At 52.9% G+C, this 27,234-nt stretch overlaps 2 protein-coding genes across 4 annotated transcripts in view; one reads left to right on the plus strand and one right to left on the minus strand.

Annotated features, from left to right (window-relative positions):
* Nucleotides 1–142, minus strand: part of CFAP58 (cilia and flagella associated protein 58) — a 124,351-nt gene extending 124,209 nt beyond the window's left edge. The window contains exon 1 of the mRNA XM_064373894.1: nt 1–142. The gene's annotated coding sequence lies outside the window, so the exon portion shown is untranslated.
* ITPRIP (inositol 1,4,5-trisphosphate receptor interacting protein) lies at nt 93–26,929 on the plus strand. 3 transcript variants are annotated; one of them, XM_012439505.3, is made up of 2 exons: nt 93–417; nt 23,029–26,929. In XM_012439505.3, the coding sequence occupies exon 2, from the start codon at nt 23,042–23,044 to the stop codon at nt 24,698–24,700; it is 1,659 nt and encodes a 552-aa protein (XP_012294928.2). In that variant the 5' UTR covers nt 93–417; nt 23,029–23,041; the 3' UTR covers nt 24,701–26,929. The 3 variants fall into 3 exon arrangements, with proteins under 3 accessions (XP_012294928.2, XP_012294929.2, XP_012294930.2); XM_012439506.3 differs by lacking the exon at nt 93–417 and adding an exon at nt 762–10,074; XM_012439507.2 differs by lacking the exon at nt 93–417 and adding an exon at nt 22,005–22,025.
* The last annotated feature ends 305 nt before the right edge of the window (nt 26,930–27,234 follow it).

The raw sequence follows: 27,234 nt of genomic DNA on the forward strand, positions 1-27,234 counted from the left end.
CTGATTCCGTCTCTCCCAGCCACTCTGCAGTTCTGCCGTGCCGCTGGAGTTTCTGGGGGCTCACTGGACAGATCTTCCCGGCGGATCCTGGGCCCAACCACCGAAACCCACGCGGTCCTCCTTAAGGAGCTTCCGCAGCCGCGATTGGAGGCGGGTGTTTTGTTCTTATAAGGAGGAAAAAGTTTTTGTGACATCCAGGAAATGAGTAACTCTGAAGTCCTGTAGAGCCAGCCGATGGAGGCCAGAAGGCGGGAGCCAGCTGGGGCATCTTCCCCCGCGCCCCTCTAAGTGCCGGGCCGCACGCTCCGCCGCAGCCGCCTGCAAGCAGCGGCGCCCCGGCCCCCGACCCGTGCGCAAAGCCTGTGCTGGAGCGGTCCTCCCGCGGCGGGGACCAGGGACCGGAGACCCAGGCCAGTCGTAAGTCCCGGGCCAGCCTAGTGTGCTGAAGGAAGAAGGTCGCAGTGGAGACTGCGAGCTGGGAGGAGCTGTGCCGGGGATGGCTGCTGGGAGCAGGGGCGCCTGCTCGGCCCCGGGGTAGGGGCTGACTTTGGAGACCCTCTTAAAGCGCGCATGCCCAGGTGGGCGCATTGTCTCCTCGCGCTCACGCGTCCTGCTCCCGCCGCACGGGGATGCGTCCCGGGCGCTCGCTGCAGTTGGGGCTGCGGGCGGCTCTTCCTTGAGGCGCGGGGAGCCTCGGGGCCCAAAGCGGGACCACGTTTTTGTTCCTAGCGCCCACGCAATCCGTTACTTCTCACATCAGAACAGAGCGCTACCGCAGAAAGAAAAGCCGGTCGCCCTGCTCATATTTGCCGCCCCCTTTTCCCTCTCCCCTTCCCTCCTTTCCTGTAAGAAAGGAACAGGAGTGAGGTTGTTTTTTTCTCGGTTCAGGGTAGTGAAGTTATGGGGCTGCTTCAGGCCGGATAAAGTCCCCGCCGCTTCCTCTTTCGGGTCTGTTAGTAGACCAGACCCCATACTGTGCAGACTTTCTCATGGGGCTGCAAATAACTCTCTGCCACTTCACCTCTCACCCTACCCTCAACCCCCTCCCTGTGACTTCGCCATTCTGGCTTCCAGGTGAAGACTCAAGGAGTTCCAGGGCCGGACTCCCCATCCAAAACGCTCTTTCTCTTAAAAAAAAAAAAAAAAAAAAGCCGCCGACCAGGAAGGTAAGGTATTTTACAGAACCAGGCAGGGACGTCATTTTGCCTTTGCCCTCTGCTGGTGTGAGAAAGGCACCCTTTCACAGCTCGTAGAGTACCAGATATTGGTCGCAATCTGGACTGTGGTCTTTTGGATCTACATCGGGGTCGCGGTCTATTTTCTTGTTCTTTTTTTAATTTTTTTGATATGACCCAGGGCTCTTGCCTTTTATAAACCGAGTCTGACTGCCAGCTAAAGTTCTTCTGTGGTTGGGGCAGTTTTAGGCCCAGGTTAGCCCTGAAAATGGAGTATCAGAAAAGTAGATTACCGTCTTTCCCCCTTCTTAGGAAAACAGAAAAGGCTGTGTTTTTGAGTCCTCTCTCCAGCCCACTTGCCTAAGTGGCTTTCATTGTTTGCCGATTCCCTGTGTGTTGCTGCTGCTCCGGGCCATTCTGCCTTCGGATTTTCTCCACTTGTGGGTAACCGTGAAGTAGTTACACTGACTCTCTGCTCACCCTGGGTGCGTTCTTCTCATGCTCAGGAGATCTACATTTTACATAAGATAAAGTAAAGTAAGCATGTAAAATTATAGCTGTTTGGGAACAAATGGAATGCAGTTTCGTTTTTGGTTTTGTTTTTTGCATGACTCAGTTCCCAAGCTTAACTTTTCCCTTTGGCATCCTGAGTTTGGGGTCCTGAGGTTGTATTTTTCTTTCACAGCTGTCAGCAGAGAGGGGTGGCCATCGACAAAGCCAGAAAAGAGGCTGGGCAGGGTGGCTCATGCCTGTCTTCCCAGAGCTTTGGGAGGCTTGCTTGGGAGGATTGCTTGAGCCCAGGAGTTCGAGACTTAGAGCTAGGATCATTCATTTGGAGCTAGGATCATGCCACTGTACTCCATCCGGGGTGACAAAGTGAGACCCTGTCTCTAACCTCCCGTCTTACCCCACACCCCGCTGCACCACGCCCCCCACAAAAAAATAACAGAGCAGGAGAAGGTGCCTTTAGAGTCCAAGACTCTGGTCCCAAGTTTGGAGTTGAGAGTCCGCCCCAGTAGGGATGAGGTGGCAGGGCAGCCTGTGAGGCTTAATGGAGAATGTACTTGGGAGGAGCAGGCGCTCCAAACGTGCTGGGAGCTGAGAAGCAGGACTTTATTATGGATGACACCAGGCCATCCTGGACTCTCCTCTCATCCAGTTTTCCTGGGTGCACCCAGGGGTGGTGTTTACCTGGATCATGTCACCTGTCCCAGGCGATGGCTCTTAGTTGTGCCCACTCAAAAATCGGATTTTATGGAAATCGGTTTCCATAATTTTCACAGTGGTTTGGACTTGAGCTACTGATTCACCCTGAGAAAGCTCCCAGAAGTGGGTGTACGAGAGGGGAGGAGTACAGAACCACAAGGATGCTGAGAACTGTTCATGATAACCTCCAGGGCTGCTGCTAGCCTATTCAGTCCTTCGCATGAATTAGAATAAAGTGCTCTGTCATGGCAAGAGGATGCCACTTGATGCCACTTAGAAATACTGGCCTTACCTGAGTGGACATAGCCAAGCCATGTAGCTGGGCAAATGGCATGTGAGCTGGATTTGTCCTCACCCCTCAGCCAGGTGCCCTTGAGCAGTACACGGCTTGTTCTGTCATTCACAGCAGCCCTGATAAACAGCCACTGTTGAAGGCTTAACATTCGCCAGGCTTTTTTCGTTTTCCAAAAGCACTTAGCCTGTATCAACTCATTTAATCCTCACAGTAGCCCTATGAGCTACTGTGAACTCCATTTTACAGATGAGGAAACTGAGGCACAGGGATGTTAAGTGTTCAGAAACCTGGAAGGTGAGTCTCAATCACTGAGCATTCATAGACCGAGAAGCAATTTAAGCTTAAAAAGCCAGTTTAATTGGGGACCCTCGTGGGAAAGAGGGAAGAACAGTTGCCTTTTTCTTTCTTTGTCAAAGGAGGAAATACCTGTTCTCAGCCCAGGTGGAGGAAGGAGGGGAAATTCATCTGGCAGGAGGAAGAGGAGGAAAGAAAGAGGCAAGCCGGGCCCTGATGGCTGATGGGGAGCCTGGCCCAAGAAGCAAGTGACTTGCCTTTCTCTGGGTGGTGTGAGGTGGCAGATCCAGTTTGGAGCCTAGCATGAGGGTGATGAGTAAGTGCCCCTAGGTATGGCTCAGAGGGAAATGGCGGTGGCTGTGTGCAGGGTCCTGACCTAGGCAGAGAGCCAGTGGAAGGAGATGAGACATCTGTCTTGACCTTCCAAACCCCTAATCCCCATCTGTGGTCTCTTGCTTCCTTGTTGAAGTCCTGTTCAGCCACAAATTCCCTTCCCAAGCTCGTTCAGGAACCCTTCCTGAAACTCCATTTCACAGCTCCATATACATGATCACTGAGTGTTCACACCATACAGCTGAGCTTAATTAGCTGGAACCAAGCATTTCACTATGCGCTGTCGATAAGCACTTTAAACAAAAGAGGCTTCTCATCAGTGAGGAAGTCAAGATGCCTCCTGGAGGTGACAGCTGGTGCCCAGCAGATTGCTCAGAGGGTGGCGTTTACCTGGATTATGTCACCTGTCCCAGGGGATGGCTCTTAGCTGTGCCCACTCAAAAACCCAATTTCCATAATTTTCAGATTGGTTTGGACTCAAGCTACTGATTCACCCCGAGAAAGCCCCCAGAAGTGGGTGTACGAGTCAGAATGCTGGTTTATTAATTTGCAAGGAGACTTTGCAAACATCTCACAGACTGGATGTCATCTCTTCCCTGCATCCTAGACAAGCCATATGGGAAAGCAAAGCTGTGCTTAGCGAAGCTGGAGTCAGAACCATGCAGGAGGAGCATGGGGTAGGGGCCAGTGATGTCCAACAGTGCGCCTCTGTGGCCCCCTCAGCAGCAGAAAGATACCTGCCAGGTAGACTGGATGCTCAGGTCAGCCTGGCTGGGGGCATCTCCTTGGCCAGTGCCTCAAGGGCAGTATTTCCCTGAGAAATCCTGGTAGCATTTCTCCCTTTCCTCTTTCACAATATAGTAATTTTTTATTTTATTTACTTATTTGTTTGATGCTTTGCAAGCATTAGCTCCCAGCGACAGATTTGCATTTGCAGGTCTGGCGCGGTGGCTCATGCCTGTGATCCCAGCACTCTGGGAGGCCGAGGCGGGCGGATCATGAGGTCAAGAGATCGAGACCATCCTGGCCAACATAGTGAAACCTTGTCTCTACTAAAAATACAAAAATTAGCTGGGCATGGTGGCATGCACCTGTAGTCCCAGCTACTCGGGAAGCTGAGGCAGGAGAATTGCTTGAACCTGGGAGGCGGAGGTTGCAGTGAGCCGAGATTGCGTCACTGCACTCCAGCCTGGCACCTGGCGACAAAGCGAGACTCTGTCTCAAAAAAAACAAAAGATTTGCATTTGCGTAAGTTCAGTAACTACCGTACAATCTCAGGGTTGTAGGGCCAGGCCACGAAAGTAAATGCTATATGCAAATCAAGAGAATGATCAGGTAACCTGGATGAATCAATAGAAAGTCAAGCATAGAGCAAAGACACATGATCCCTAATCAGCATGGAGGCCAGCCCAAGGCTGGCCACTGATTGCATCCCCTGTGTAGGCCAGGGGGTGAAGCACCCCTAAAGCAGTGCCTTCCTTAGCTGCCTCAGGCCACCTGCCCTGCCCAACTGGCCTCTTTGGATTTAAAGGGCTCTTTCTGGTCTTTGTTCAGGCCCTTCATGGCCCATCTTTAGTGAGCCACATCTCCAGGTGTCCAGAGCCAAGGAGGTGTGAGTGCATGGGCTTTGAAGTGGGGCAGACTTGAGCTGAGTCCTGGCTCCACCACTCAGTGGTTGGGCGTTCTCAGTAGTTCGGCAGGTGCCTTGATTCTTCAAGCCCCGGTAACATCATCAGTAAAATGAGGATGATCCTCAGGGCTGTGGGGAGGGTTGAGCCAGACAACACACAGAAGGCACTGAGCACAGTGGCTGGTGCAGACTGGAAATCTGCACTCTTCAGGACAGCAGAGTTAATCCAGGGTCTGCATTCTCTGCCGACTTATTCCCCATCAGGTCACTGGACACAAGTCTGTAGGGACCCAGACTGTCCTAGATGGGGAGGACATCTATTCTCAGTGCTCTTTCCAGTGGTTTGTTTGGAGCTGCTTGTCCTGATCTTTTGACCGACTCTGGCAGAGGGAAAGTCAGATTTGAGGCATGAGCTGTAACAGGCATCCAGAGAGGAAGGAAGGGTGAAGAGCTCTTCTGGGAGAGGAAAGGGGTCATTTGGGAGTGCCCAAAAGGCCTGTAGACTCCTCCTCAACAGTTTAGGATCTGTGACGGTTTCCCACAGAGAGCACCTTCTCCTCTATCCATTAGGCCCACCCCGTGACATCAGTGGAATGGAAGCACCCGGCAGGTGACATCACTGTTGCTCAGGGCAACACCTCCACCCTAAGGCAGACAGGGAGGTGAAAAAGTGGCCTCAAGAGTAAGACGCATGTTGAAGGGAAGGGACATAGAAGGTGTCACATTCACAGGTGTGTTTCTCAGAGGCTGGGGAGAGGATGTGCCCAGGTAGGGGGAAGGTGAAGAGAGGGAGGCACTGTGGTCTCGGATCTGGGCTGTGTCGGTTGGTGGTGGGTCTTTAGGCCATGGGTCAGAGAACCCAGTGCTGATAGCTGCAATCTCCTTTGTTTCTCTGAGTGGGACTCCTTACAGGGCCTCCTGCAGCCTGGATCTGTAAGAAGGGTTAGGGGAAGGGCAGGCCGGAGCAGTGTTGGGACCCTCAGAAAAGTGGCTTTCTATTCTTCAGCCTCCCCACAAAAGAGAGTGAGAAATAGGAGGCTCACATATTTACTACGGGGGCTTCATTGATGGAGCAGTCATCATGCATCTATGTTATGCTCGGCCCTGTGCCAGGGATTCGGTGGCTTCAGGCAGCCTTATGATGAAATGCACATGGAGAGGAAAAGAGTATGGAATCCACTGCCCCAAGAAGCAGGACCAGCTGGAGATGGGAATCCAGTCTCGCAGTTCACTTCACTCAGCTCTAGCATTCCCTGGGAAATTCTAGATGAGTTAAACTAAATTCATGGAATACTTTCAGCTGGATGTGCTTGAGATACACTTGCTAATTTGCGAGGGGAGTCAGAGGGGGCAGCCATGGATGTCCACCTCGTCCCACCTGGGATGGCACTGTTTACAAGGCTCAGGTCACTCAGCAGTTCCGATGCCCTTAACTTGGTGACCTGTGGTTTCTGCCACATCTTATCAGGTGATGCCTGCTGCTCCTCCTGAGCAAGGGCTGCCACACATCCGCACAGGAGACAAAAGAGGCAGGAGAGGGAGGACTCCCTGTCCTGAAGAAAGGTGAAAAGCAAGATGATACAGTAGGTCTCTCTATAGAGGTTTCAGGAATCGCCTTGTCCTTCCACTTGAAGGCAGCTGATTCAAGTTTTTGTTTTGTGCAACTAGGCATAACTTCAGGTGCTTTTCTGATGTCCAGCGTATCACTGGCTACAGTCATTGACCTAATTCTTGTATGTACCTAGCTTTTTCAGGTTCATAAATGAAAATTAGAGTGTCATTAGCTGAGATGACCATTTGCAGATTACGATTCTATTTGCAAATATGGTCCCAAGTCCATCATTATGGATATTACATTATTCATATAAGTAGAATGGCCTTGTTAAAAAAAAAAGTAGTGGCTTTATTTACTAAGCAAAGCTTCTTTCTAGGGGTTTACACATATTTATTTATCATCCCCACAACAACCCTTCAAGGTGAGTATTATCCTAGTTTTACAGGTGAAAGACTCAGAGTGACTTGCCCCAAACGGAAAACAACAGAGACAAGATTCAAACCTAGATTTGCTCTCTCTCAGGGCCTTAGACTCTTTCTGCCACCTCAGGCATCTGCCTGGACACCATAGCCCAGAAAACATCAGATGGTATAAAGAATCCCACAAAGTTTAAGTATCAAAACTGAGAAGACAGCGAGCAGACCACCAGCTCCAGGCCTGAACCTTCTGGTCCCTTCCTGCTGTGATTCACTCTGATATTAGCAGACCTAATGAATTTCGGGGACTCCTTCTGCCAAGAGATGCTGTGAGTGTAGCCTGGGCTATATGAGGATGAAAGGAAGGAAAGGCTTTCCCTTCCAGCACTCAGTTTTCTTTTCTGTTTAATGGGCACAGCAACAGGCAGTTCCTGATAATATTCGGATCACTCTGCAGTCCTCTGACGGAAGTCCCTAGGAAAAATACAAAGGCCCACAGCTATCAAATGACTCACTTGCAGGTGCATAACACAGTGGGACGCTCACTGCCCGGGAAGAGGGGCTCAGCTTGGAAGCTGTCCTGGGCTGCTACTGCTTTCTCTCCCTTCCAGGCCATTTCCCTGAGCTGATGCAGGAGTCCTCCTCACCCTCACTCCTCCTCCTATATCAAAGCAGCAGGGAGGTGTCATCATTTTGGCCCTGCCCACTGGTGCAAAACTGTGCTCATAACATATTGTTCTCATGGGAGCCGGCTTCAATAGCCTCTTAGCAGCAGTCAGGGGACCCGCCTGAAGTTTATGAAGGAGTCCTTTGTTTGCTGAGGCTTTGTTCCAAAGTTCCCAAGAAGGCAGGAGTGCAGCATGCCTGGGCCGGAGGGCAGGAGAGCAGGGGCTGCCTGGGTCCCACCCCTGTGTGCCGCCTTAAAATGTCCCTAATATACCCATGCCGCTTCCTCACGTTTCACCCCAGTACATACCTACCTGCCAGTGTCAAGAAGCCCTCACTCCCTTCTTTGCAGAGAAGGCTTTCCATTCCTTTTATCTCAAATAGCCCAAGCCACACACAAAATCTTGGTAGAAGGAATCTCATGCGTTCATTAGGTCTAACTCCCTGCTTTATGCCCACATTTCATCTAAATTGTCACCTACCCTTGCCTAAACAGTCCGGGGAGGAAAGTCAGTAGGCACATGTCTAATGTTGCACAGATACCAGGTCACCGAGCAGCATAGCTTATGGCTTCATGGGAATATCATAGGCTTGAAAGTCAGATAGGTTTGGATTGAAATGCTGGCTCTAGGATGTTGGGCGGCCTCACCTGTATGTCTCAGTTTCCTTATCTGTAAAATGGAGATAAGTGCCTGCCTCCAAGGTTTGATGTGAGAATGATACATGTAAAGCATTATTGCACAATAAATGGGATGCAATAGTTGTAATTTATTAAACCCTCCCATGGTGTGTCAGGGCCCTGAGGCTTGTCCTGTTTTTCTCCTGAAAGAAGAATTACTTCTCTGATCCTTCTCTTACCCTGTAATCCTCTGTTTATCGTCCATTTCTGCAAGAAGCTTGAACAGGAAGGGAGGTGTCCAAGGCAAGGCAGCTGAGGGTCAGATAAATGAGTCGGGGTTCATTCCTGGGCCATTTTCTAAATATTGGCAGTGAGTCCGCCTGCAGTTAGATGAAGGCCAGCAGACCAAAAGGGGCTGCAACCATCTCTGTCTCCAGGACTACATCTGGAAGGGATTTTGCTTACATTTCTCAAGGCACTTATACTGTTAGTGCTTTGCTTTTCTGACTGCAGGGTACTCCCAGGGAAGAATGAAGAACTTCTACATTCTTTCTTCCTGGGAGGTAGAGCTTCCCACTTCACTCCAGGAATTTCATATTCCTGCTCCTGGGAGTAAAGGCAGTGAGGTTCTTTTCCCAATCCTAACTCCATTCATGTATTCAGCGGGCATTCATTATAGCACCTATCCTCTTCCGATGTTGGGTACGCAGAACCTAACGGAAGAGTTGTCAGTGTCAATAATGCCAGATTGGAGGGAGCGAGGAAGGGTGCTGCTGACCTTCCTCTGTGTCAGCCCCTGGGGCCTTGAGAAGAAGACAAGGAGGTGGAGGAAGCAACTTAGTCATACTCTCCAGGCTTCTGGAGGAGCTGCAGGGATGTTCTTCCCAGAGGACCCATTAACATTGCAACCATGACGATTTAACAAATCAAAAGGGAGACCTGACCATGGCACCAGTACCAGTGCGGACAGCGGTATCATTTGCCAAGCTCTGCTGAGGGACTGTGAGATGGTGCACAATGCCATAAATTGGACACTATTGCCATAGCAAGCGGTAGAGCCAAGATTCAAACCCAGGACATCTGATTCCAGAGTTTGACTGCTTAGCTGTGGTTCTCTAAGCCTCTGCAAACTGTTAAGCTCTTCTCAGCTGATGAGCTATGAGCTGTTTCTTTCTCAGTGACCTTAGGAGTGGGAATGAGCCCGTGTGAACTTGACACTAGCAGTGGCTGCTTGCTGCACACCTCGGTCTGACACACATGTGGGTCATGGGTCCATGCATTCGGCAGGCATTATTTGGGCACCTACTGGATGCCAGCACAGCCTTGGTGGAGCACCCGCATCACACCTTATTGCGCTGTCCCTGTGGCTAGAAGACGATGTCGCTGTAGGGTTGGTTTGTGCAATTCATAGGGAGTATGACTCCGAGTAGGCACAGGTACTTCTGGGAGCAATTTTGCTAACTGTTCCTAGCCTTACCATGTGGGCCCTCTGCTCTCCGGAGAGGAGGACTGGTTTGCTCTGACTAACTGGTGTGGGAGGGCTGGCAGAGGCCTGGCTCTATTGTTCAGCCCAGATCCCTGCAGCAGAGCGCAAGCAAAGACGCTCTTAATTTTTTTACAGCTTTGTCTTTGTGTCTGTAACTGTTCCCCTTTATTGAGATGAAAGGGGTTTTTAGATCTTTGCAGGCAGAGTGTGTGCATGTGCGTGTGTGTGTGTGTGTGTGTGTGTGTATGCACTTCCCTTCCTCTCCCCGCTCTCCCCAGCCCAGCTGGGGCCCAGGCATTGTGTCAGGTACCGCCTAAGCCGCAGGGGACCTGGGTAGAGGCACAGTCTGGGATTTCTTTCTCTGTGTGGGGCGCAGAATCTCTGGAAGCCAGGACGTGGGTAAGAGATCAGTGGGGTGGGGAGGCTGCGGTGGGCATCTGGCCTGTCCGAGGCCATGAGAAGGCCTGGAGGGTTCATCCTCCCCGATCTCCTAGAGGCAGGGTGTCTTTCTAAGCTGGGCTTTCTTTGTTCCCATCCAGGGATCAAAAAGAAGCTGGCTGCTGGGTGCTGGCCCTTTATTTAATTCCACCCATCCCAGTTCCTCAGTGAAAGGGGGAAAGTGGGAGGGGGCGGGGAGTGGCCAAGGGAGGGCTTTGTTCCCTCCTTGTTTTCCTTTGTGTTTGCTCCCGGCTTCTGTTCCAGCCCCTTCCCCTTCCCATTGAGTCAGTGTGTCTGCTGTTGTGCCAGAGCCTGTGTCTGGGTGTGCAGCCTCCCCTCCCTGCCCCATTGAGAAAGTGTGGTTTTGCCTGAATGTTTGCAGCTCTGCCTGAAGGCAGGGGGTGTGTAGAGCAGGGGGTGAAGAGAGAGGAAGGGGACGAGGCTTGGGAACTCTGGCGTGTCCCCGAGGTGGTTATTCATGTTCTCTCCAAACCAGCAGGCTTGTGGGCTTGTGGGTAAGAGGCAGCCACAGGGCTAGGGGAAATTCTGAGGAATGTGAGCCCAGACCAAGCCAATGGAAGACAACGGGAAGTGGCGAGGGCGGCATTGCTGGAACTGTGATTCAGGCCGAGGAATCAGAGGTGGGAGCCTGGTGGCTGAGGGAGACCCCACACACAGGCTGACTGTGGGAGATGCATCCTTCCTGCGAGTGGTGGGTATTTGTGGGGTACTTTCTTGTGAAAGCAGTGCCTCCAGTGCGTGGTGTGAGCTGTGAGCCCCCAGGATAGTGTGTGTCCTTGGCACCGAGTACAGATCTATGCCAGTTGCTCTGGGGAATGTAAAGATAAACAGGATCCCACCTTTGCCCTCGAGAAGCTCACAATGAGGAAGGTGATAGGGCAGGACAAGGACAGAGGCAGCTGCAGGGCACACCAGGGTGACACGGGGCCTGGAGCCAGGCTGTTGTGTGACCTTAGGCATGTTGCTCCACTTCTCAGTGCCTCCTGCCAAGAACTGATGATCCCCAAGAGCTGATGATCCCCACCCCTGGGGTTGCTGGGAGGGTTAAATAGGATGACTTAAGGATAGAGACACACGAGACTAGCCTGGGTTGGGTGTGCCGGGTACATCTGCAGAGCCACCTGAACTACACAAGGTGCCTGGCTGCACTCAGTGGGACCTAATTCCTATGTCCCTCTCCCTTCCCTGTTCTTCTATCCCTTAGAAGAAAGAGAGATTTGCCTTAGGATCCAGACAGGCTCCTTGGAAGTGGTTTCTGAGATGGGCTTGCTATGAGGTCAGTTGGGTAGGGTTTTGGCCAGCAGAAAGGTGAAGCATGGATGTTTCCATTAATGGTGTTGGGGTAGGGGGTGCAGGAGGTATTTAGGGGACAGAAGATGATCTGAAGTGGCTGGGCCAGGCAGAGAGGGAACCAAGGAGTCCTCTGAGGCTGGTTGGGCCAGGCTCGAACATCATTCTTACAGCGCTGACGTGTGTCCCATGGAAACCAGACCCTATTGAAATGGGGAGGGGAGATGTGCAGTGTTGGGGAGTTAACTAGGGGTTGTCAAGTGTTAGAGAGAGCTCAGATGAGCTGACCCCAAAGGCCTACACTGGCCAGCATGTAAGAGACATTCCATTTCACATGGAATCCCTAGGCTTTGGTGCAGAGCAAAGGCCAGGTCAGAGGTGGCTGGGGAGACTAGACATACCCCAACAAAGAGGAAGGGCAGCGAGGGGAGCTGGCTGGGAGAGAGGAGGGTGCATCGTGCTTGGAGACTGCAGTAGTCTCTTGGAGTAGCCAGAGCAAGTTGCCACACACCGGGATTTCTTCTCCCAGTTTTAGAGGTCAGGATCAAGGTATCAGGGCCACACTCCCTCTGGGTACTGTAGAGGAGAGTCCCTCTTTGCCTCTTCCAGCTCCTATTGGCTTAGATGACCCTCACCTGTGGCAGCGTCACTCCCACCCCAGCCTCCGTCTCCCCTCACCTCTCCTGTCTCTCATTTCTGTCACTTCGTAAGGATACTTGTTGGATTTCAGGCCCTCTCAGGTAATCCAGGATGATCTCATCTTAAGATCCTTAAAGTAATCTCATCTGCAAAGACCCTTTTCCCAAATTAGGTCACAATCATAGTGGTTGGGGATTAGCAGGAGGAGGGATATTTTGAGGGCTGCCATTCAACCCACACAGCTGAATGGATCTGAAATGCCCTGGAGGGAATGGGTGGGGGAAAAGGAGGTGTGGGCCGGAGCTCAGGGTTGCAGGGAGCCGCATCCTTGCCTCCACCACAGTTTTACTCGTCGTCGTCTCCTCCTTACTGTCCTCTCCACAGCCATAGACATCAGGCCTTGGTCTGTCTGTCTGTGCCAGGATGCTGTGATTTCTGTGACGTCCTGCTGGGGAAGGCAGGCAGAGCGGCTGGACGGAGGGACACTCTGTACTTCCTGGGAGAGGACGGCTTCCCTGCCTTCTCCGTCTGTTCACCAAGGGACGTCCACCAGCCCTCGGAAGAGCGGGAACAGGAAGGATGTGGCTTGCCCACCCAGAGTCGGCAGAGTCCAGCCCTCTGTCCTTCCTGTGCCTCTGCTGGCTGGCAGGCCACTGCATGACCCAGTCCTGAGGACAGGGTTGGCATCCTGGTGACTTTTTGAAACCGCTCCCTCTTCCGAGAGTGGGCCCTGAGAGCACTTAATGTTTGGACGAGTGTGAGCAGCACCTCCTGTGAGTCCAGCCAGCGTGTCCACGTGCACACAACGGAGGCTCGCTGGAGCCAAAAGGCAGCTCCTGCCCCATGTGTACTTCCCCACCTGCTCAGTGGTAGGGCTGCCTCAAGCAGGCACTGGGATGGAGCTCTCCCCTCTCCACTCCCTGTCCTGCTGCTCCACCTCACCAGGGTCCAGACTGACCCCGTGTGCTTCTGAGCCCAGCATCCCACTCAGTCAATCTGGGCCCTCCCGTGGGTTAGGGAGGCAAAGTTGTGGCTCCTGAGCCCACAGGCCTTACTATAATACCAAGCGCTCCTAAGTGCCACAACATCAGGCCTTTTTGCTCAGGTGAGCTTCTGCTGTCCACATGTGGACATGCTGGCTGGACTCGGGGTGCCCATTCCCACCCACCCAAAGCATTAAGCATCCTCAAGGCCCACTCTTAGAAGAGGGAGGGACTCAAAAAAGTCACCAGATGCCAACCCCAACAAGGCCTCTTTCTCTTCTAGTCCTTGCAGAGGCCTTGGGGAAGGAAGAAAATCTGCCCTGGTATTTACACTAAGCCCCTACCAGGCCTGGCACGGAGTCAGCCCTCATAAGTGCTGGTTAGGATTATTCCGAGTATGGCTGCTGGGGCTGACCAGGAAGCACTGGGGCAGAGTCGGGCCTACGTTTGGGGAGAAAGGTGGAGCCAGTATTTCAGGGAATCACGGACTCAGAGGAAATAGTGGGTTTGCTGAGTAGTTGTTGATGGGGTAGGAGGAAGGAGAGTCCTGGGTTAGGGGTAACTTTGAGGAACGCTTCACAGGGGTTGCAGACCAGAGCCCACAGGCTCTGGGTGGCCACTAATCTATTTTACTTTATTTTTGAGATGGGATCTCACTGTGTCACCCAAGTTGGAGTGCAGTGGTACCATTTCAGCTCACTGAGACCTCAGCCTCCCAGGCTCTAGCGATCCTCCCACCTAAGCCTCCTGAGTAGCTGGGACCACAGGCATGTGCCATCATGCCCAGCTACTTGTTTATATTTTTGATAGAGACGGGGTTTCACCATGTTGCTCAGGCTGGTCTCAAACTTCTGAGCTCAGGTGATCCATCTGCCTCAGCCCCTGAAAGTGCTGGGATTACAGGTGTGAGCCATGGCACCCAGCATTGCTCACATGGTTTTTAAAGAATTTTGTTGAAATAGCAGCCAACATTTAAAAATGGGGGGATTTTGATAAAATCCAGATTAGCAGCTTTTCTTGGGGAAAAAAAAGATCTTGCCATTCCAGGTGCACAGAATGCGTGATGTGGGGATTCACCCCTTCAGATGAAACATGTGCCATCCAGTTGACCAGTGTCCCCTCCCTTCAGCTCTCCACTTTTCCTGCGGGCTGGCCCTCCCAGACACTTGATTTTAAAACCCGTGGCCTCGAGACGGGTGGCTGGAAGAAAGGAAGGGAAGGAGCCCATGGCCACAGGGTGGCAGGTCCAGGGAAGGTGGGCTGGTGGAGGCCAACATGATGGTTCTGCCCAGTGGGAGGGGGCCAGGTGACTGGACGGGGTCGGGCTGCAGGGATGCAGAGAAGAGGAAGTGCTGGGCACCCAGAGCCACACCCTTTGCACCTACTTTCTCAATGATTTTTTGTTGGTCCTCTTCCTTCCTCTTTTCTCACTTCCTTTCTTTGCCTGTCCCTCCCTCCTCTTCCAGAGCCCAGCCTCCAGCATCAGTCTGCTCAACCGCCCTCCCCCCATATTCCCTCTCCTGTCCCCATTTGGGGTGCAAGTAAAGAGGGACCCAGCCAGACATGACCTGGTGGGAGCAGCAATGCGGCTTTGCACTTGCTGGGGCAGAGCCCTTCTCCTCTCCCACTGTCCTGGGAGGATGGGAGCCAGTCAGGCTGAGCAGTGATTCATTCAGAGCCAGCGTTACTGAGCCATTTGTGCTGTGTCCTCTGTCCTGAGTTAGGCAACAAGGAAGGAGTTGATGGAGACACGTCACCCCCACAGCTCTATCTGCCTCCAGCCACCTCCTCCCAATGTGCAATAAGTCAACTCCCAGTTACATGTTGGGAGCCTGCAGTGTGCCCATCCCCGTGCATGGTACCCCCGGGGCTACAGGAGAACATTCAGCTTCTTGACCATGCTGGAACTGTAGGTAGGAAGGCAGGGACTGGGGAATGACACAGTAACGAGCAGGAAGATGGCCTGACCTGCAGGAGTTCTGGGAAGGGTGAGATAGGCCAGGTCCAGGGGCAGGCTCCTGGAGAAGGGGCCCTGACAGCTGGCCTTGTGCTATGGGAAGCTGGTGTCACTCCAGTGTGGGGCGTGAGCCCTGCTAGAGAGAAGCATGGAATCGAGGGGGGAGATGAGTAGGCTGAGCCAGGGAAGGGGAGTTTCACAGCAGCTCAGACTGTGTGCCCATGGGTTCCAAACTCTAAAATGAAGACTCAAACTCAATCTCTGCTTGCCTTTCTCATAATCCTGTTTCTGCAAGGCCTGGGAAGCTCAGGGGACAGCGAACGTGGATAATTTTGGTGGTTACCACTGACAGTGATGCTGCCGAGGTGCCCCCAGGCAGGGGAAGAGGCGAGACTCACTTAGTCTTCCATCAGTCCCTTGAGGGATAGGAGAGCAGAGGGAGGGGCATACTCAGCCTAGGTGCTGCTCACATTCAGTCATGCACTGCAGACTCAGGACTCCTCCCAGTGGCCTCCCCAGAACATCAGTCTCTTCATCTGTAAGAGAGGTTTAATGTGACTACCTAAATGAGGTGGTGACAACTGAATGACAAAACCATGTGGAGTACTTAGCATCCTGCCTGGAATCGGGCACCTGCTTCCTAAATGGCTGGTCATGAAAACATCTTCACCTTTCCCCACCCCTCCCCTGTTCTGTGCTGGAATCGGTGCCAGGTGCTCCCTGGGAGGGTCCGCGGGATGACGCCCCGCCTGCCTCTTCCGCCCCGCCCACCCTCCAGGTCTAGCATGTCTCCTCTTTGCGCCTCGGTTTCTACATCTGTAAAATGAAGAAACCTAAATTCAACTCTACATTCTGACTTTCTTTCATTTTTGGCTTGATTTCCCCCCAACAACTGCGTACCTCAGAAGCTGGGACTGAGAAACTCCGGCACGCGGCCAGGATACAGTAGGGGTTCAGCCCAGACTCATGGCGGTTTGGGTCTCCCTTGGCTCCTTCTTTCTGGAGGACCCAGAACCCAGACAGTGAAAGGGACCCAAGTCACCCCGAGGGCCTGGGCTAACAGTGCCCTCCCCTGCCATCAGCCAGTCCTTTATTCTATTTCATAAAGGAAACCTATCAGCTGCTCATTTTGGCTCTGAAGGTGATGCCGGGCCCAGGGCTGCTTTTGCTGTTGCAATTAGCAGAGCTAATTGCATCTGTCAGGCTGGGTGCTGGGCAGGCCCTTGGCAATTTCCAGGATGTGGGCTGCTGTGACCCTGCAGAAGCCCCACCCACCTACCCAGAGGACACCTGGTTTGGGAAGGAGTGGTTCTCAGACATGAGTGGGCATTAGAATGACCTAGAGGGCTTGTTAAGACACAGATGCTGGGCCCCAGCCCTGGAATTTCTGATCAGCAGGTCTGAGGTTGCCTGTGAAAATTTGCATTTCTAACAAGTTCCTAGGTGGCACTGTTGCTGCTAAGCATGTTGAGAACCACTGTCCCAGAGGGAATATCAGGCGACCAAGAAATGGGTCCTGGGCACCCCTGCTGCTTAAGGCTATGGTCAGCCAACCCTCGGTGGGAGTAGATGGGCAGTGGGCAAAAGCGGTGTGATGAACAGGTTGTGGGGCCGGACACAGGCTCCTACTGTTCCTGGTTGGTGGAAGGAATTCTGTCTGGAAGGAGAGGAGGACGTGAGGGTGGAGCCAAGGGGTTACACACCAACATCTCCCCAACAGGTGAGGGCAGGGAAGCTCCAGACAAGGAGAGGCCCTCAGAGAACGGGAAGGAAACTCCCTCCCTCCTCTGCGTTTTTGCAGCCTACAGTTCGTGTGCCTTTCATGCCCCACACCTCATTGTGTCTGGGGACCCCGTATGTAGTGGCTGTCTACCTTCCCACGTGGATTGTAATGCTTTTGCTACCTGGGGTCAGGCCATACTCATCATCACAGGCCCTGAAGCATGTAGCATGTTCCTCGAGCTCAGTATGTGCTCCGTACATGTAACACAGTGGAAAAACATGAGCTTTGCTGGCAAAGACAGAATGAGCTTGAATCTCAGCCCAGCTATGGCTTTTCTAGTCCTGTGGCTAGAAAATGACTTAGTCTCTTGGGCTTTTGATTAACCCATCTGCAACAGGGATGGCACCCACCTCTTAGAAGGTTACAGTGGTCAGTGTGTGCAGTGCCCAGCACATCCTAGTGAGGGCTTGAGAAATGGGAGCTATGGCTATTGGACAATGCTTTGTGGTGTTTATTGGATTAAGCTATGGTGGGGAGTGCTGCAGGCTCTGGGGGACCCAGGAGTGAGGGACCCCAGTGAAGGAAAGAAGCCATCTTGGATTTCCCCCAGAGTCTTGGCTTCTGGCCAGCCACCTGCAGCCCTCTGTCCGGGCCACCCAGAAGCTTCCGCCTTCCCTCAGTCCCTGTTGCCCCGTGACCCCAGCGCTGTCAGGCTAAGTTTAGCTGTGAACAGCATGGACCGCCCCTCTCTGGACAAAGGCAGAGGTGGAAAGGAATTCAGCAGGCTTCCTGCCGGCTTCCTGGCAAGTAGACAGAAAAAAGCCTGCCAAGTGACCCAGGTTTATTCTCAAAGCCAAACCTACTGGCTGATGTCTCAGACCACAGGTATGGGAGAGCCTGGTAGAGGTAAGAACTTTGGGCAAAGCAGAGGTAGACATCCTTGAATTGGGAGTAGGGGACTCTTTGAGGAGGCGTGTGCGTGTGTGTGCAAGTACATCCACACATATACACATATCCATGGTTCGGGAAAGGCTCCTCACAACCCATCCTGTCTCAGAATGTCAGAATGCCCTGCTTCCCTCCCTTTTGTGGACAAGTCAACTCTATAAAATATTTGAAGGGATTTATTCAGAACCCATCTGAGTGACCAAGGCCTGAGGCACAGTCTCAAGAGATCCTAAAAACATGTGCCCCAGGCAGTTGGGTTACAGCTGGATGTTATACGTTTTAGGGGGGCAGAAGTTACAGGCCGGCCAGGCGCTCACGCCTGTAATCCCAGTTCTTTGGGAGGCCGAGGCAGGCAGATCACTTGATGTCAGGAGTTCGAGACCAGCCTGGCCAGCTTGGGGAAAACCGGCCTCTACTGGTAATACAACAATTAGCAGGGCATGGTGGGGCATACCTGTAGTCCCAGCTACTCAGGAGGCTGAGGCGTGAGAATTGCTTGAACCTGGGAGGCAGAGGTTGCAGTAAGCTGAGATCAAGATCACGCCACTGCACTCCAGCCTGGGCAACAGAGTGAGACTTAGTCTTAAAAAAAAAAAAAAAAAAAAACAGAAGTTACAGGCAGACGTCCATCAATGCATGTGTAAGGTATATGTTAGTTTGGTCTGGAAAGGTGGGACAGCTTGAAGTGAGGGCAAAGAGTGGCTTCCTGGTCATAGGTGGATTCAAGGATTTTCTGACTGGCAACTGGTTGAAAGAGTTACATTATTATCTGAAGACCTGGAATCAGTAGAAAGGAGTGTCTGGGATAAGGGGTTATGGAGACCACAGTTCTTACTATGTAGATGAAGTTCCAGGAACTGGGCTTCAGAGAGAGAAGATGGTAAATGCCTGTTAGATCTATAAAGCTGCCAGACTCTTAGTTAATCTCTCCTGGATCAGGAAGAGACCTGGAAAGGGAAGGAAATTCTGTACATAATATAGATTTTCCTGATAAGAAACAGCTTTTCAGGCCCGTTTCAAAATATGTCAAAGAGATATATTTTGGGGTAAAATACTTGATTTCTTTCAGGGCGTGCTATCTGTCATGTGATGCTATAGTGGACTGGAATTTGGGATCTTATTACTAGAGGGTCTGTTTGGTCACTCTTAAGATCTCTGTTTTCATGTTAATGTTGGTCAGTTGTGCCTGAATTCCAAAGGAAGGAGGATATAATGGGGTTTGTTGACCCCCTCCTTCCCGTCTTGACCTGAACTAGTTTGTAAGGTTTATTTTGAAATCCCCTTGGCCTGCAGGAGATTCTTCTGACCCCTGGGGCCCCCAGGGCAGTGTCCCCTATGACTTGGTCTGGGAGGGGGAAGTAGCAAAAGCTTCAAACTGAGCCCCATCTAGTGGGCCCTGAGCAGCCACAGCCCTGTTCTCTGCCTGGGCCTGTCCATCCCTGTCCTATCCCATAGGATGCTGCAGACTGAGCCAGCCTGTGCAGGGTTTAACAAGGAGCCAAATGACAGCTGAGATCGGATCCAGGGAAGCAGTAAGCTGAGAAGTGAGGAGATGGTTTACATGAGAAAGTGAGTCAGAGGGAACCCCTGACCTGCAGGAGGATCCGAGGCTCCAAAGGCTTCTCCCCTTTGCTGGGGGCCAGGGCGGACTCTGGGATGTGCCAAGGAAGAGCAATAGCAGCGGAACGGCTTGTGCTTTCAGAGCACTTTCCAGCGTGTGTTTACTCCTCGCGCCTGGGGCTTGGGCAGGGCTGCTGTGCTGGGCAAGTGAGAAAGCAGAAGCCCGCTGATGCTGAGGAGGAGGAGCCTGCCCAGTGCTAAGCACCCAAGGTGTATGATCTCACCTGCCCTTCCCAACATCCCTGTGAAGGAGGGAGTGTTATTAACTCCTTCTCACAGGGAAAGTGTGGGAGCGCAGAAGCTGCGCCATCCACCCACACAGTCACTCAAGATTAGAGCCCAGGTCTGCTGGGTCTACAGCCCAGGCCCCCTTTCCTTGCAGTCCTTCCCGCACAGGTGCCCTGTTTCCCTGGTGCTTCTGCTGAGCCTTGTCTGTAACCCTACAATTGTTAGTGCTACTGTGCGCTGCCTGCATCCTGCCAGAGTTCCTTGTAGGGGCGTCTGGGCACACTCCATCCTGAACTCCTGCAGGCAGGGTCATCTGCGGATTTCCATCCCATCACAGTTTCTTTTCTAAGAAAACTTGCTTAGGGGCAAGCATGTTGCTGAGTGCTTTACATGCATTATCTTATTCAAGCTTTACAACAGCAGATGTGATTATTCTCGTTTTACAGACTAAGAAACTGGGATTCTGAGAAGCAGAGTGACTTGTCCGGAGTCACCTCCAGTAGGTGCATATGCTGGGTTCTGACCCAGTGTCTCTTCTCGAGTCTGCCGTCTTCTCCCCTTGCACACAGAGTTGGTCCCTTCGGTAGCTTTGGAGTTCTGAACCTTGCCTGCATCAGTAGCTCTTACAGCTCTTCCTCTGGCAGGAATGAAGATGTGGCAAGTAGCATCGTGAAGTGTGGCGTAGACATAGGGAGGGTTCCCAGCCACAGGGCTTGGCCATGGCCCCACTCCCCTCTTTGTGGCATCCTACACTAAGTTGACATGGAACCTAGGTAGGTGGTTCCCAGGCTATTACTGTGACTGGTCAAGGCCCATTGTGTCCAAAGGCAGCTGCCTGTGATCCAGGCACCTTGAAGAACCTCGAAACCCCCAAAATATCTCCTAACTGGCTGCTGCCTGATATTCTGCTGTGTACTCTACACCTTTATGTTAACGCTCTCACCCATGTTAATCACCCAGCCTCACAGTTAGTTATGTGTTGGACCCTCCCTGGCAAAACTTTCCATTGATGTTTCTCTAATGTAGAAACCAGGCTGACCTGTTTCTGCTATTATCCAGCAAGCTGCTCCCTGGCTTGGGGAAGGAAAGCTGGCTTGCTGCCCCCTGCACTTTTCCCTTACCCCACCCACCTTGCAGTGTGACTTCCTCCACTTTCTCCTGTCCCCGCTTTCCTCCTCCCGTGGAAACGCTTCAGAGCTCACCTCTGAGGCCCACGCTGAGAATCCTCAGGGTGGAGGATGGACCTTCTCCACTCCCCAACCCTTTAGGGTCCTGCAGACCTGTCCAGCTGTGTACGGGGTGGAACTGTCTGAGTCACATCTGAGCAGCAAGCTTTGTCTAGGCAAGACCAGCAGCCAACTCAGGCCATCTCCATCCTGCGTCTTTCCAGGGACTACCTGCAGAGGTATCTTTACCTGGGGACAAACCCCTGTTCCTAGGCACCATTAGGACAAGAATTTCATTGTGCAAATTCCAGGTCAGGGGCTCAAGCCAAAGGGAATGGGGCTCAGGCCGACACAGCAGCTCCTATCAGCCAGTATCGGCGCACACCAGGGGGTGGAAGGAGGAGCCCTGTGCTCTCAACTATCTCAGGACCTCAGCTGATTTGCATCTGGCCCATTTGCTCCCATCGCGGAGGTCCCAAGCAGAGAGCGGGTAGTTGCAGTGTGCAAATAGCAGATTGTTAAGTCCCAGGGTTCCTGCTGAGGAGAAGAGAGGATGTAAGTAAGGCTTGCAGTGGCCAAGACAGTGCTTCTCAGATTTTTATGTGGATGATATTAAAATGCGGATTCCAATTCAGAAAGTGTGGGTGGGGCTGAGATTCTGCATTTCTAACAAGCTCCCAGGAGATACCGCAGCTGCTGGTCCTTGGATCATGCTTTGAATTGCAAAGATGGTAGGGATTAGCCTTTCCCCAAAACTCACCTGAGGCTTAAAAATCCACTTAACATAGGGGAACAGAGTGCCTCCCTTCACAATTAAGAATTCAGATTTGAGGCCGGGCGCGGTGGCTCAAGCCTGTAATCCCAGCACTTTGGGAGGCCGAGGCGGGTGGATCACGAGGTCAAGCGATCGAGACCATCTTGGTCAACATGGTGAAACCCCGTCTCTACTAATACAAAAAATTAGCTGGGCACGGTGGCGCGTGCCTGTAATCCCAGCTACTCAGGAGGCTGAGGTAGGAGAATTGCCTGAACCCAGGAGGCAGAGATTGCGGTGAGCCGAGATCGCGCCATTGCGCTCCAGCCTGGGTAACAAGAGCGACACTCCGTCTCAAAAAAAAAAAAAAAAAAAAAAAAGAATTCAGATTTAAAGTTCAGATGCCTCATGGCAAGAAGGCAGTGACTCTTTGCTCTCTGGTCATCTCCAAGCTTGTCCTGGGGAAGGACAAAAGCCAGGAGAGTGTGTCTGAATTTGAGGTAAGGTCTGCCAAATCGGAAGGAGACATTTACAGAAGAGGAGGATAAGGGCTCAAATCTACTTCAGAAACAGTTACTGTTTGGTGAGTATGTGCTGTGCCCTGGTCACTGGGCCATACAGTTTGCAGGGATCATTGCATCTATCAATACCGTGACCCTTTGGGGTACTATTGCTTTCCTCTTGTGCAGCAAGGAAACCAGGGCTCAGAGAGGTGTGTTAACTTGCCCAGGGTCACACAGCTATTCAGTTGACAGTGCTGGCTTGGAACGTAGCCCTTTCTCCCTTAACCACTAGGCTTTACTGTATTGCAGGAAGATGGCATTCACTTGGGAGAGAAGGGGATGTTTTATTCAGGACTATTTTGATTTCAAGTGGTGGAAAGGCCACTCAAACTGACTTAAAAAGGGTTTTTTTATTGACTTGTATGACAAAAGAGCTCACCCACCTGTCTGCTTGAAGACAGCAATCCCTTCAAGCAGAGCTGAGTACGGGGAGGGGGTTTCTGCTTTCCTCTGTGTTGGTGTCTTTCTCAGGTGGGCTCCCTTCCTGAGAGCCCACTGCAGGTGTAATCCTGGTCCCTTGGCAACCTAGCAACCAAACTAGCAACAAGATGAGTTTTTCTCCCCATTGGGCCCAACACACCCTACATCTGTCTCTCATTGGCCCAAATTGGATCAAATGCTCATCCCAGAACCAATTGCTGTGGCTGTAGCTGGGGGGCAGAATGTCTGATTGTCTTGGGCCTGGGTTTTGAGCCCACCCAGGAGCTTGGAGGTGGGTGTATCCTCGCCTTGGCCATAAGGACTGGTAGGAGAAAAGGGTTGGTTCCCAGGGACAGTGGGGTGGCTGCTGCCATCCAGAAATGTCTGGGTAGGACAGAAACAGATGCCCACCCCAGGGTAGGCCTTTGGGGCTCTTCCGTGGCTAGACTGAAGCTCCTGAGGCAGCTGCAGTGAGCCTCGATGGGTTGGGTGGGAGAACTAAGACCTTCACCAGCCCCAAGGGGCTGAGGTTGGTGCGGGGTCCAGGGATGAGGTGGCATTGAGGGAAGCTCGGTGTGACCATCAGTCTCTCTCTGTTCCCAGGAAAGCTCCAACCATGGCCATGGGGCTCTTCCGCGTGTGTCTGGTGGTGGTGACGGCCATCATCAACCACCCACTGCTGTTCCCGCGGGAGAACGCCACGGTCCCTGAGAATGAGGAGGAGATCATCCGCAAGATGCAGGCACACCAGGAGAAGCTGCAGCTGGAGCAGCTACGCCTGGAGGAGGAGGTGGCACGGCTGGCAGCTGAGAAGGAGGCGCTGAAGCAGGTGGCAGAGGAGGGCAGGCAGCAGAATGAGACACGTGCGGCCTGGGACCTCTGGAGCACCCTCTGCATGATCCTCTTCCTGATGATCGAGGTGTGGCGGCAGGACCACCAGGAGGGGCCCTCCCCTGAGTGCCTGGGCGGTGAGGAGGATGAGCTGCCTGGGCTGGGGGGCGCCCCCTTGCAGGGCCTCACCCTGCCCAACAAGGCCACACTTGGCCACTTTTATGAGCACTGCATCCGGGGGGCCACAGCCGATGCTGCCCGTACCCGGGAGTTCCTGGAAGGCTTCGTGGATGACTTGCTGGAAGCCCTGAGGAGCCTCTGCAATCGCGACACCGACATGGAGGTGGAGGACTTTATTGGCGTGGACAGCATGTACGAGAACTGGCAGGTGGACAGGCCGCTTCTGTGCCATCTTTTTGTGCCCTTCACACCCCCCGAGCCCTACCGCTTCCACCCAGAGCTCTGGTGCTCCAGTCGCTCAGTGCCCCTGGATCGCCAGGGCTATGGCCAGATCAAGGTGGTCCATGCCGACGGGGACACACTGAGCTGCATCTGCGGCAAGACCAAGCTCGGGGAAGATATGCTGTGTCTCCTGCATGGCAGGAACAGCACGGTGCCCCCCTGCGGCGACATGGAGAACCTGCTGTGTGCCGTGGATTCCATGTACCTGGACACGATGCAGGTCATGAAGTGGTTCCAGACGGCCCTCACCAGAGCCTGGCACGGCATCGCCCACAAGTACGAGTTTGACCTGGCCTTTGGCCAGCTGGACAGCCCGGGCTCCCTGAAGATCAGGTTCCGCTCAGGGAAGTTCATGCCCTTCAACCTGACTCCTGTGATCCAGTGTGATGACTCGGACCTGTACTTTGTCTCCCACCTTCCCAGTGAGCCATCCGAGGGCACCCCGGGCTTCAGCACAGACTGGCTCCTGTCCTTTGCTGTCTACGAGCGCCGCTTCCTCAGGACGACACTGAAGGCGCTGCCCGAAGGTGCCTGCCACCTTAGCTGCCTGCAGATCGCCTCCTTCCTGCTCTCCAAGCAGAGCCGCCTGACCGGCCCCAGCGGGCTCAGCAGCTACCACCTGAAGACCGCCCTGCTGCACCTCCTGCTCCGCCGGCGGGCCACCGACTGGAAGGCGGGGCAGCTGGACGCTCGTCTGCATGAGTTGCTCTGCTTCCTGGAGAAGAGCTTGCTGGAGAAGAAGCTCCACCACTTTTTCATCGGCAACCGCAAGGTGCCTGAGGCCATGGGCCTCCCGGAGGCCGTGCTCAGGGCGGAGCCCCTCAACCTCTTCCGGCCCTTTGTCCTGCAGCGAAGTCTCTACCGTAAGACACTGGACTCCTTCTATGAGATGCTCAAGAATGCCCCAGCGCTCGTTAGTGAGTATTCCCTCCATGTCCCCTCGGACCATGTCAGCCTGCCCCAAAAAGCTAACGTCCTGTAGAGTATGTGGGACCCTGGAAGCTAGGACGAGGCCATTCCTCACAGTCACACTCCTGGTGGCATCTGCCAGCCCTGTCCTGGGGACAAGCCGGGCTTTCTTGGGAGCCGTGCTCAGCCTGCCAGGAAGCGAGGCCCTACAGTGCAGAGGAAACAGAATTTCAACAGGAAGCTGGTACCATTGGGATCTGTTGGTAAAGCTGTCATTTGGGTTTAGGGACTGATCCCCTGCAGTTTACTTCTGGATCATCATGAATGGCCAAGATGGTGGCAGAACATGCAGTGGACCCTGAGTTGGAAATAATGCAGATGTTGGATTGGGTGTATTTCTTTTTGCATCCCAGATCCAGTCTGTACGTGAATATCAGCAGAGCATCCATGAGAAGGCTGACGGAGAACCGTGTTAAGACCCAGCACCGCTATTCCCAACCCTTGGCCTGACCGTCTGCAGCCAAAGCACTAACAGGGACAGATGTGGAAATGTCCATCTTTGCTCCACAACCTGCACAACAGCGGTCCCACCATGGTTGCCACTTTTTTATACTATTTGGAGAAAAGACCTTGTGCAGATTCGGGTCCCAAGTGACTAACATCTCTGTCACATGGAAATGGGTACTTGGTGGCGTAGGGAAACACAGCCACTTTTTTAGCTATACTGCTCTCTCAGGTGCACCCCCTTCTGCTGTCCCTTCCCCGACGTACTGGGTCCTGAGCATGGTGGGTGTCATTTGCCATGCTGGGTGCCAGCTCAGCGGCCCCACACCTCTCTTGATTCTCTCCAAAGCTGGTCTCTGACTATCAGTGTGGTAGGGAGAGGACAGATGCTGAAGGTGGAAGCTCACCTGGAGAAGGAGACACACAGGGTGACTTGGACAAAGGACAGCTGGAAAAGAAGCTCTGTCATTTCTTCATTGGCATCCGCAAGGCGCCCGAGGCCGTGGTGCTCCCAGAGGGTGTGTGCAGGGTCAAACCTCTCTATGTCTTCTGGCCCTGCGTCCTGCAGTGAAGTCTCTACTGTAAGAGAGTGGACTCCTTCTGTGAGGTGCTCAAGCATGCTACTCGTGTGGTGGGGTCTGGCTTGCAGCCTGGCTCAGTTCAGAGAAAGTTGCAGAGATCAGGAGCCAGGATGTCATAACCCTGGGTTGTCCTCAGGGTCCCAATCCTAGGGCAGGGTGTGATGGAAGCAGGAGCTACTGTGGAAACCCAGCTCCAGTCTGCAGCCTCTGAGCCCCTAGTTCCTCACTCCAGCGGGGCTCCCTCACTGCAAAGAACCCACCCCTCCTGTGTGGGCATTCCTGACCACACAGATGACCCAGACCCAAAGAGCCTGGCAGAGGCTCTGTGGTTGGAGCTGGGCTCCATCTCCAGGTCTGGTTCAGGTGGATCAGGAAGCCTCTTCTCCACCTGGTGGCTTCACTGGCCCTTTGAGATTACCTATTTCACCATTGCTTCAGTTACCCTTGCAGAGGGCCAGGGAGTCGAGAATGTACCTGTGCTCTCCCTCCAGGGTTTAAGCCGGCCATGCCTTCCAGAGAGCATAACCAACTTGACGGGGTGCCCAGTTTCCCCATAAACTGAAGGAAGACAATCCTTCCCCAGTCCCCAGGAGTGCTCTCAACCAACCTCAGAAAGCTCGGGAAGAGGGACTCTGCCCACCAGGGTGAATTCCTGGTGGAGCAGCTCAGCTGTGATCAGGGAAAACCAAACCTGTAGGAAGCCTTCCAGTGTGAGCTGGAGTTAGACTGAACATGCACTTGGGCCTGCCTCTCCCTAGACCCAGCTGCGGGGCACACCAGGAAAGGAACCAGCTCAAGTGTGTCCCTAATAGCAGCCCGGAGCTACCCCCAACCCCTCACAGCCTGACCTTCCTCATTCCATCAGATATATCTGCAGAATCGGGGCAAATTTCCTTATTTATTTATGGCCCATGCCTTTCCCCCTCTTCATCCTGATCCCGTTTTGCTTTGAAGAGACCCCAATAACCGGAAAACAGCCTCCAAAAGCCAAAACCATGCCTGGATCTCCCACAGCTTCTCCTTTGCTTCCAGGAGAAAGTTCACGGAAAAAATACCTTCTGGCTTCTTGTTTATACAGAGACAACAGAACTCGGTGGGGAAACAGGAATCTTTTCTGTACCAAAGCTGCTTCTAAAGCAGAAAGCAGTGGGACTCTTGGTATTTCGTGCTGCCTTATTTATATTAAAGGAAGAATTAAATCTTGCAAGCAGTTGAAATGGTCACAGCGTTTGTTTTCAACTTTAGGAAATCTGTGAGGCTCCCAGGGCAGAGCTGGGGACAGGGGGGTGGATTTCCTATTGACAAAGCAGAAGCTTTCACTCCCTTTTTATTCTTAGACTTTTAGGAAACTTTAAAAAAATAACAAAACAGAACATTTCTAGCCTGTCTTTGAGGCAACTTGTGTGCTGCCTGCGGAGTTCCAGAAAGGGCTTTTGAAAGCTGGCCGTGGGGTGGATTCCAGCCTAAGACCTTATTTCGCAGAGCTGACGTGTGCTAAGAAATATAGGAGCTGCAAGTAACA

Source organism: Aotus nancymaae, unplaced genomic scaffold, assembly GCF_030222135.1.
Source record: "Aotus nancymaae isolate 86718 unplaced genomic scaffold, 86718_ANA_hifiasm-v0.15.2.pri h1tg000010l, whole genome shotgun sequence".
NCBI classification, from domain to species: domain Eukaryota; kingdom Metazoa; phylum Chordata; class Mammalia; order Primates; family Aotidae; genus Aotus; species Aotus nancymaae.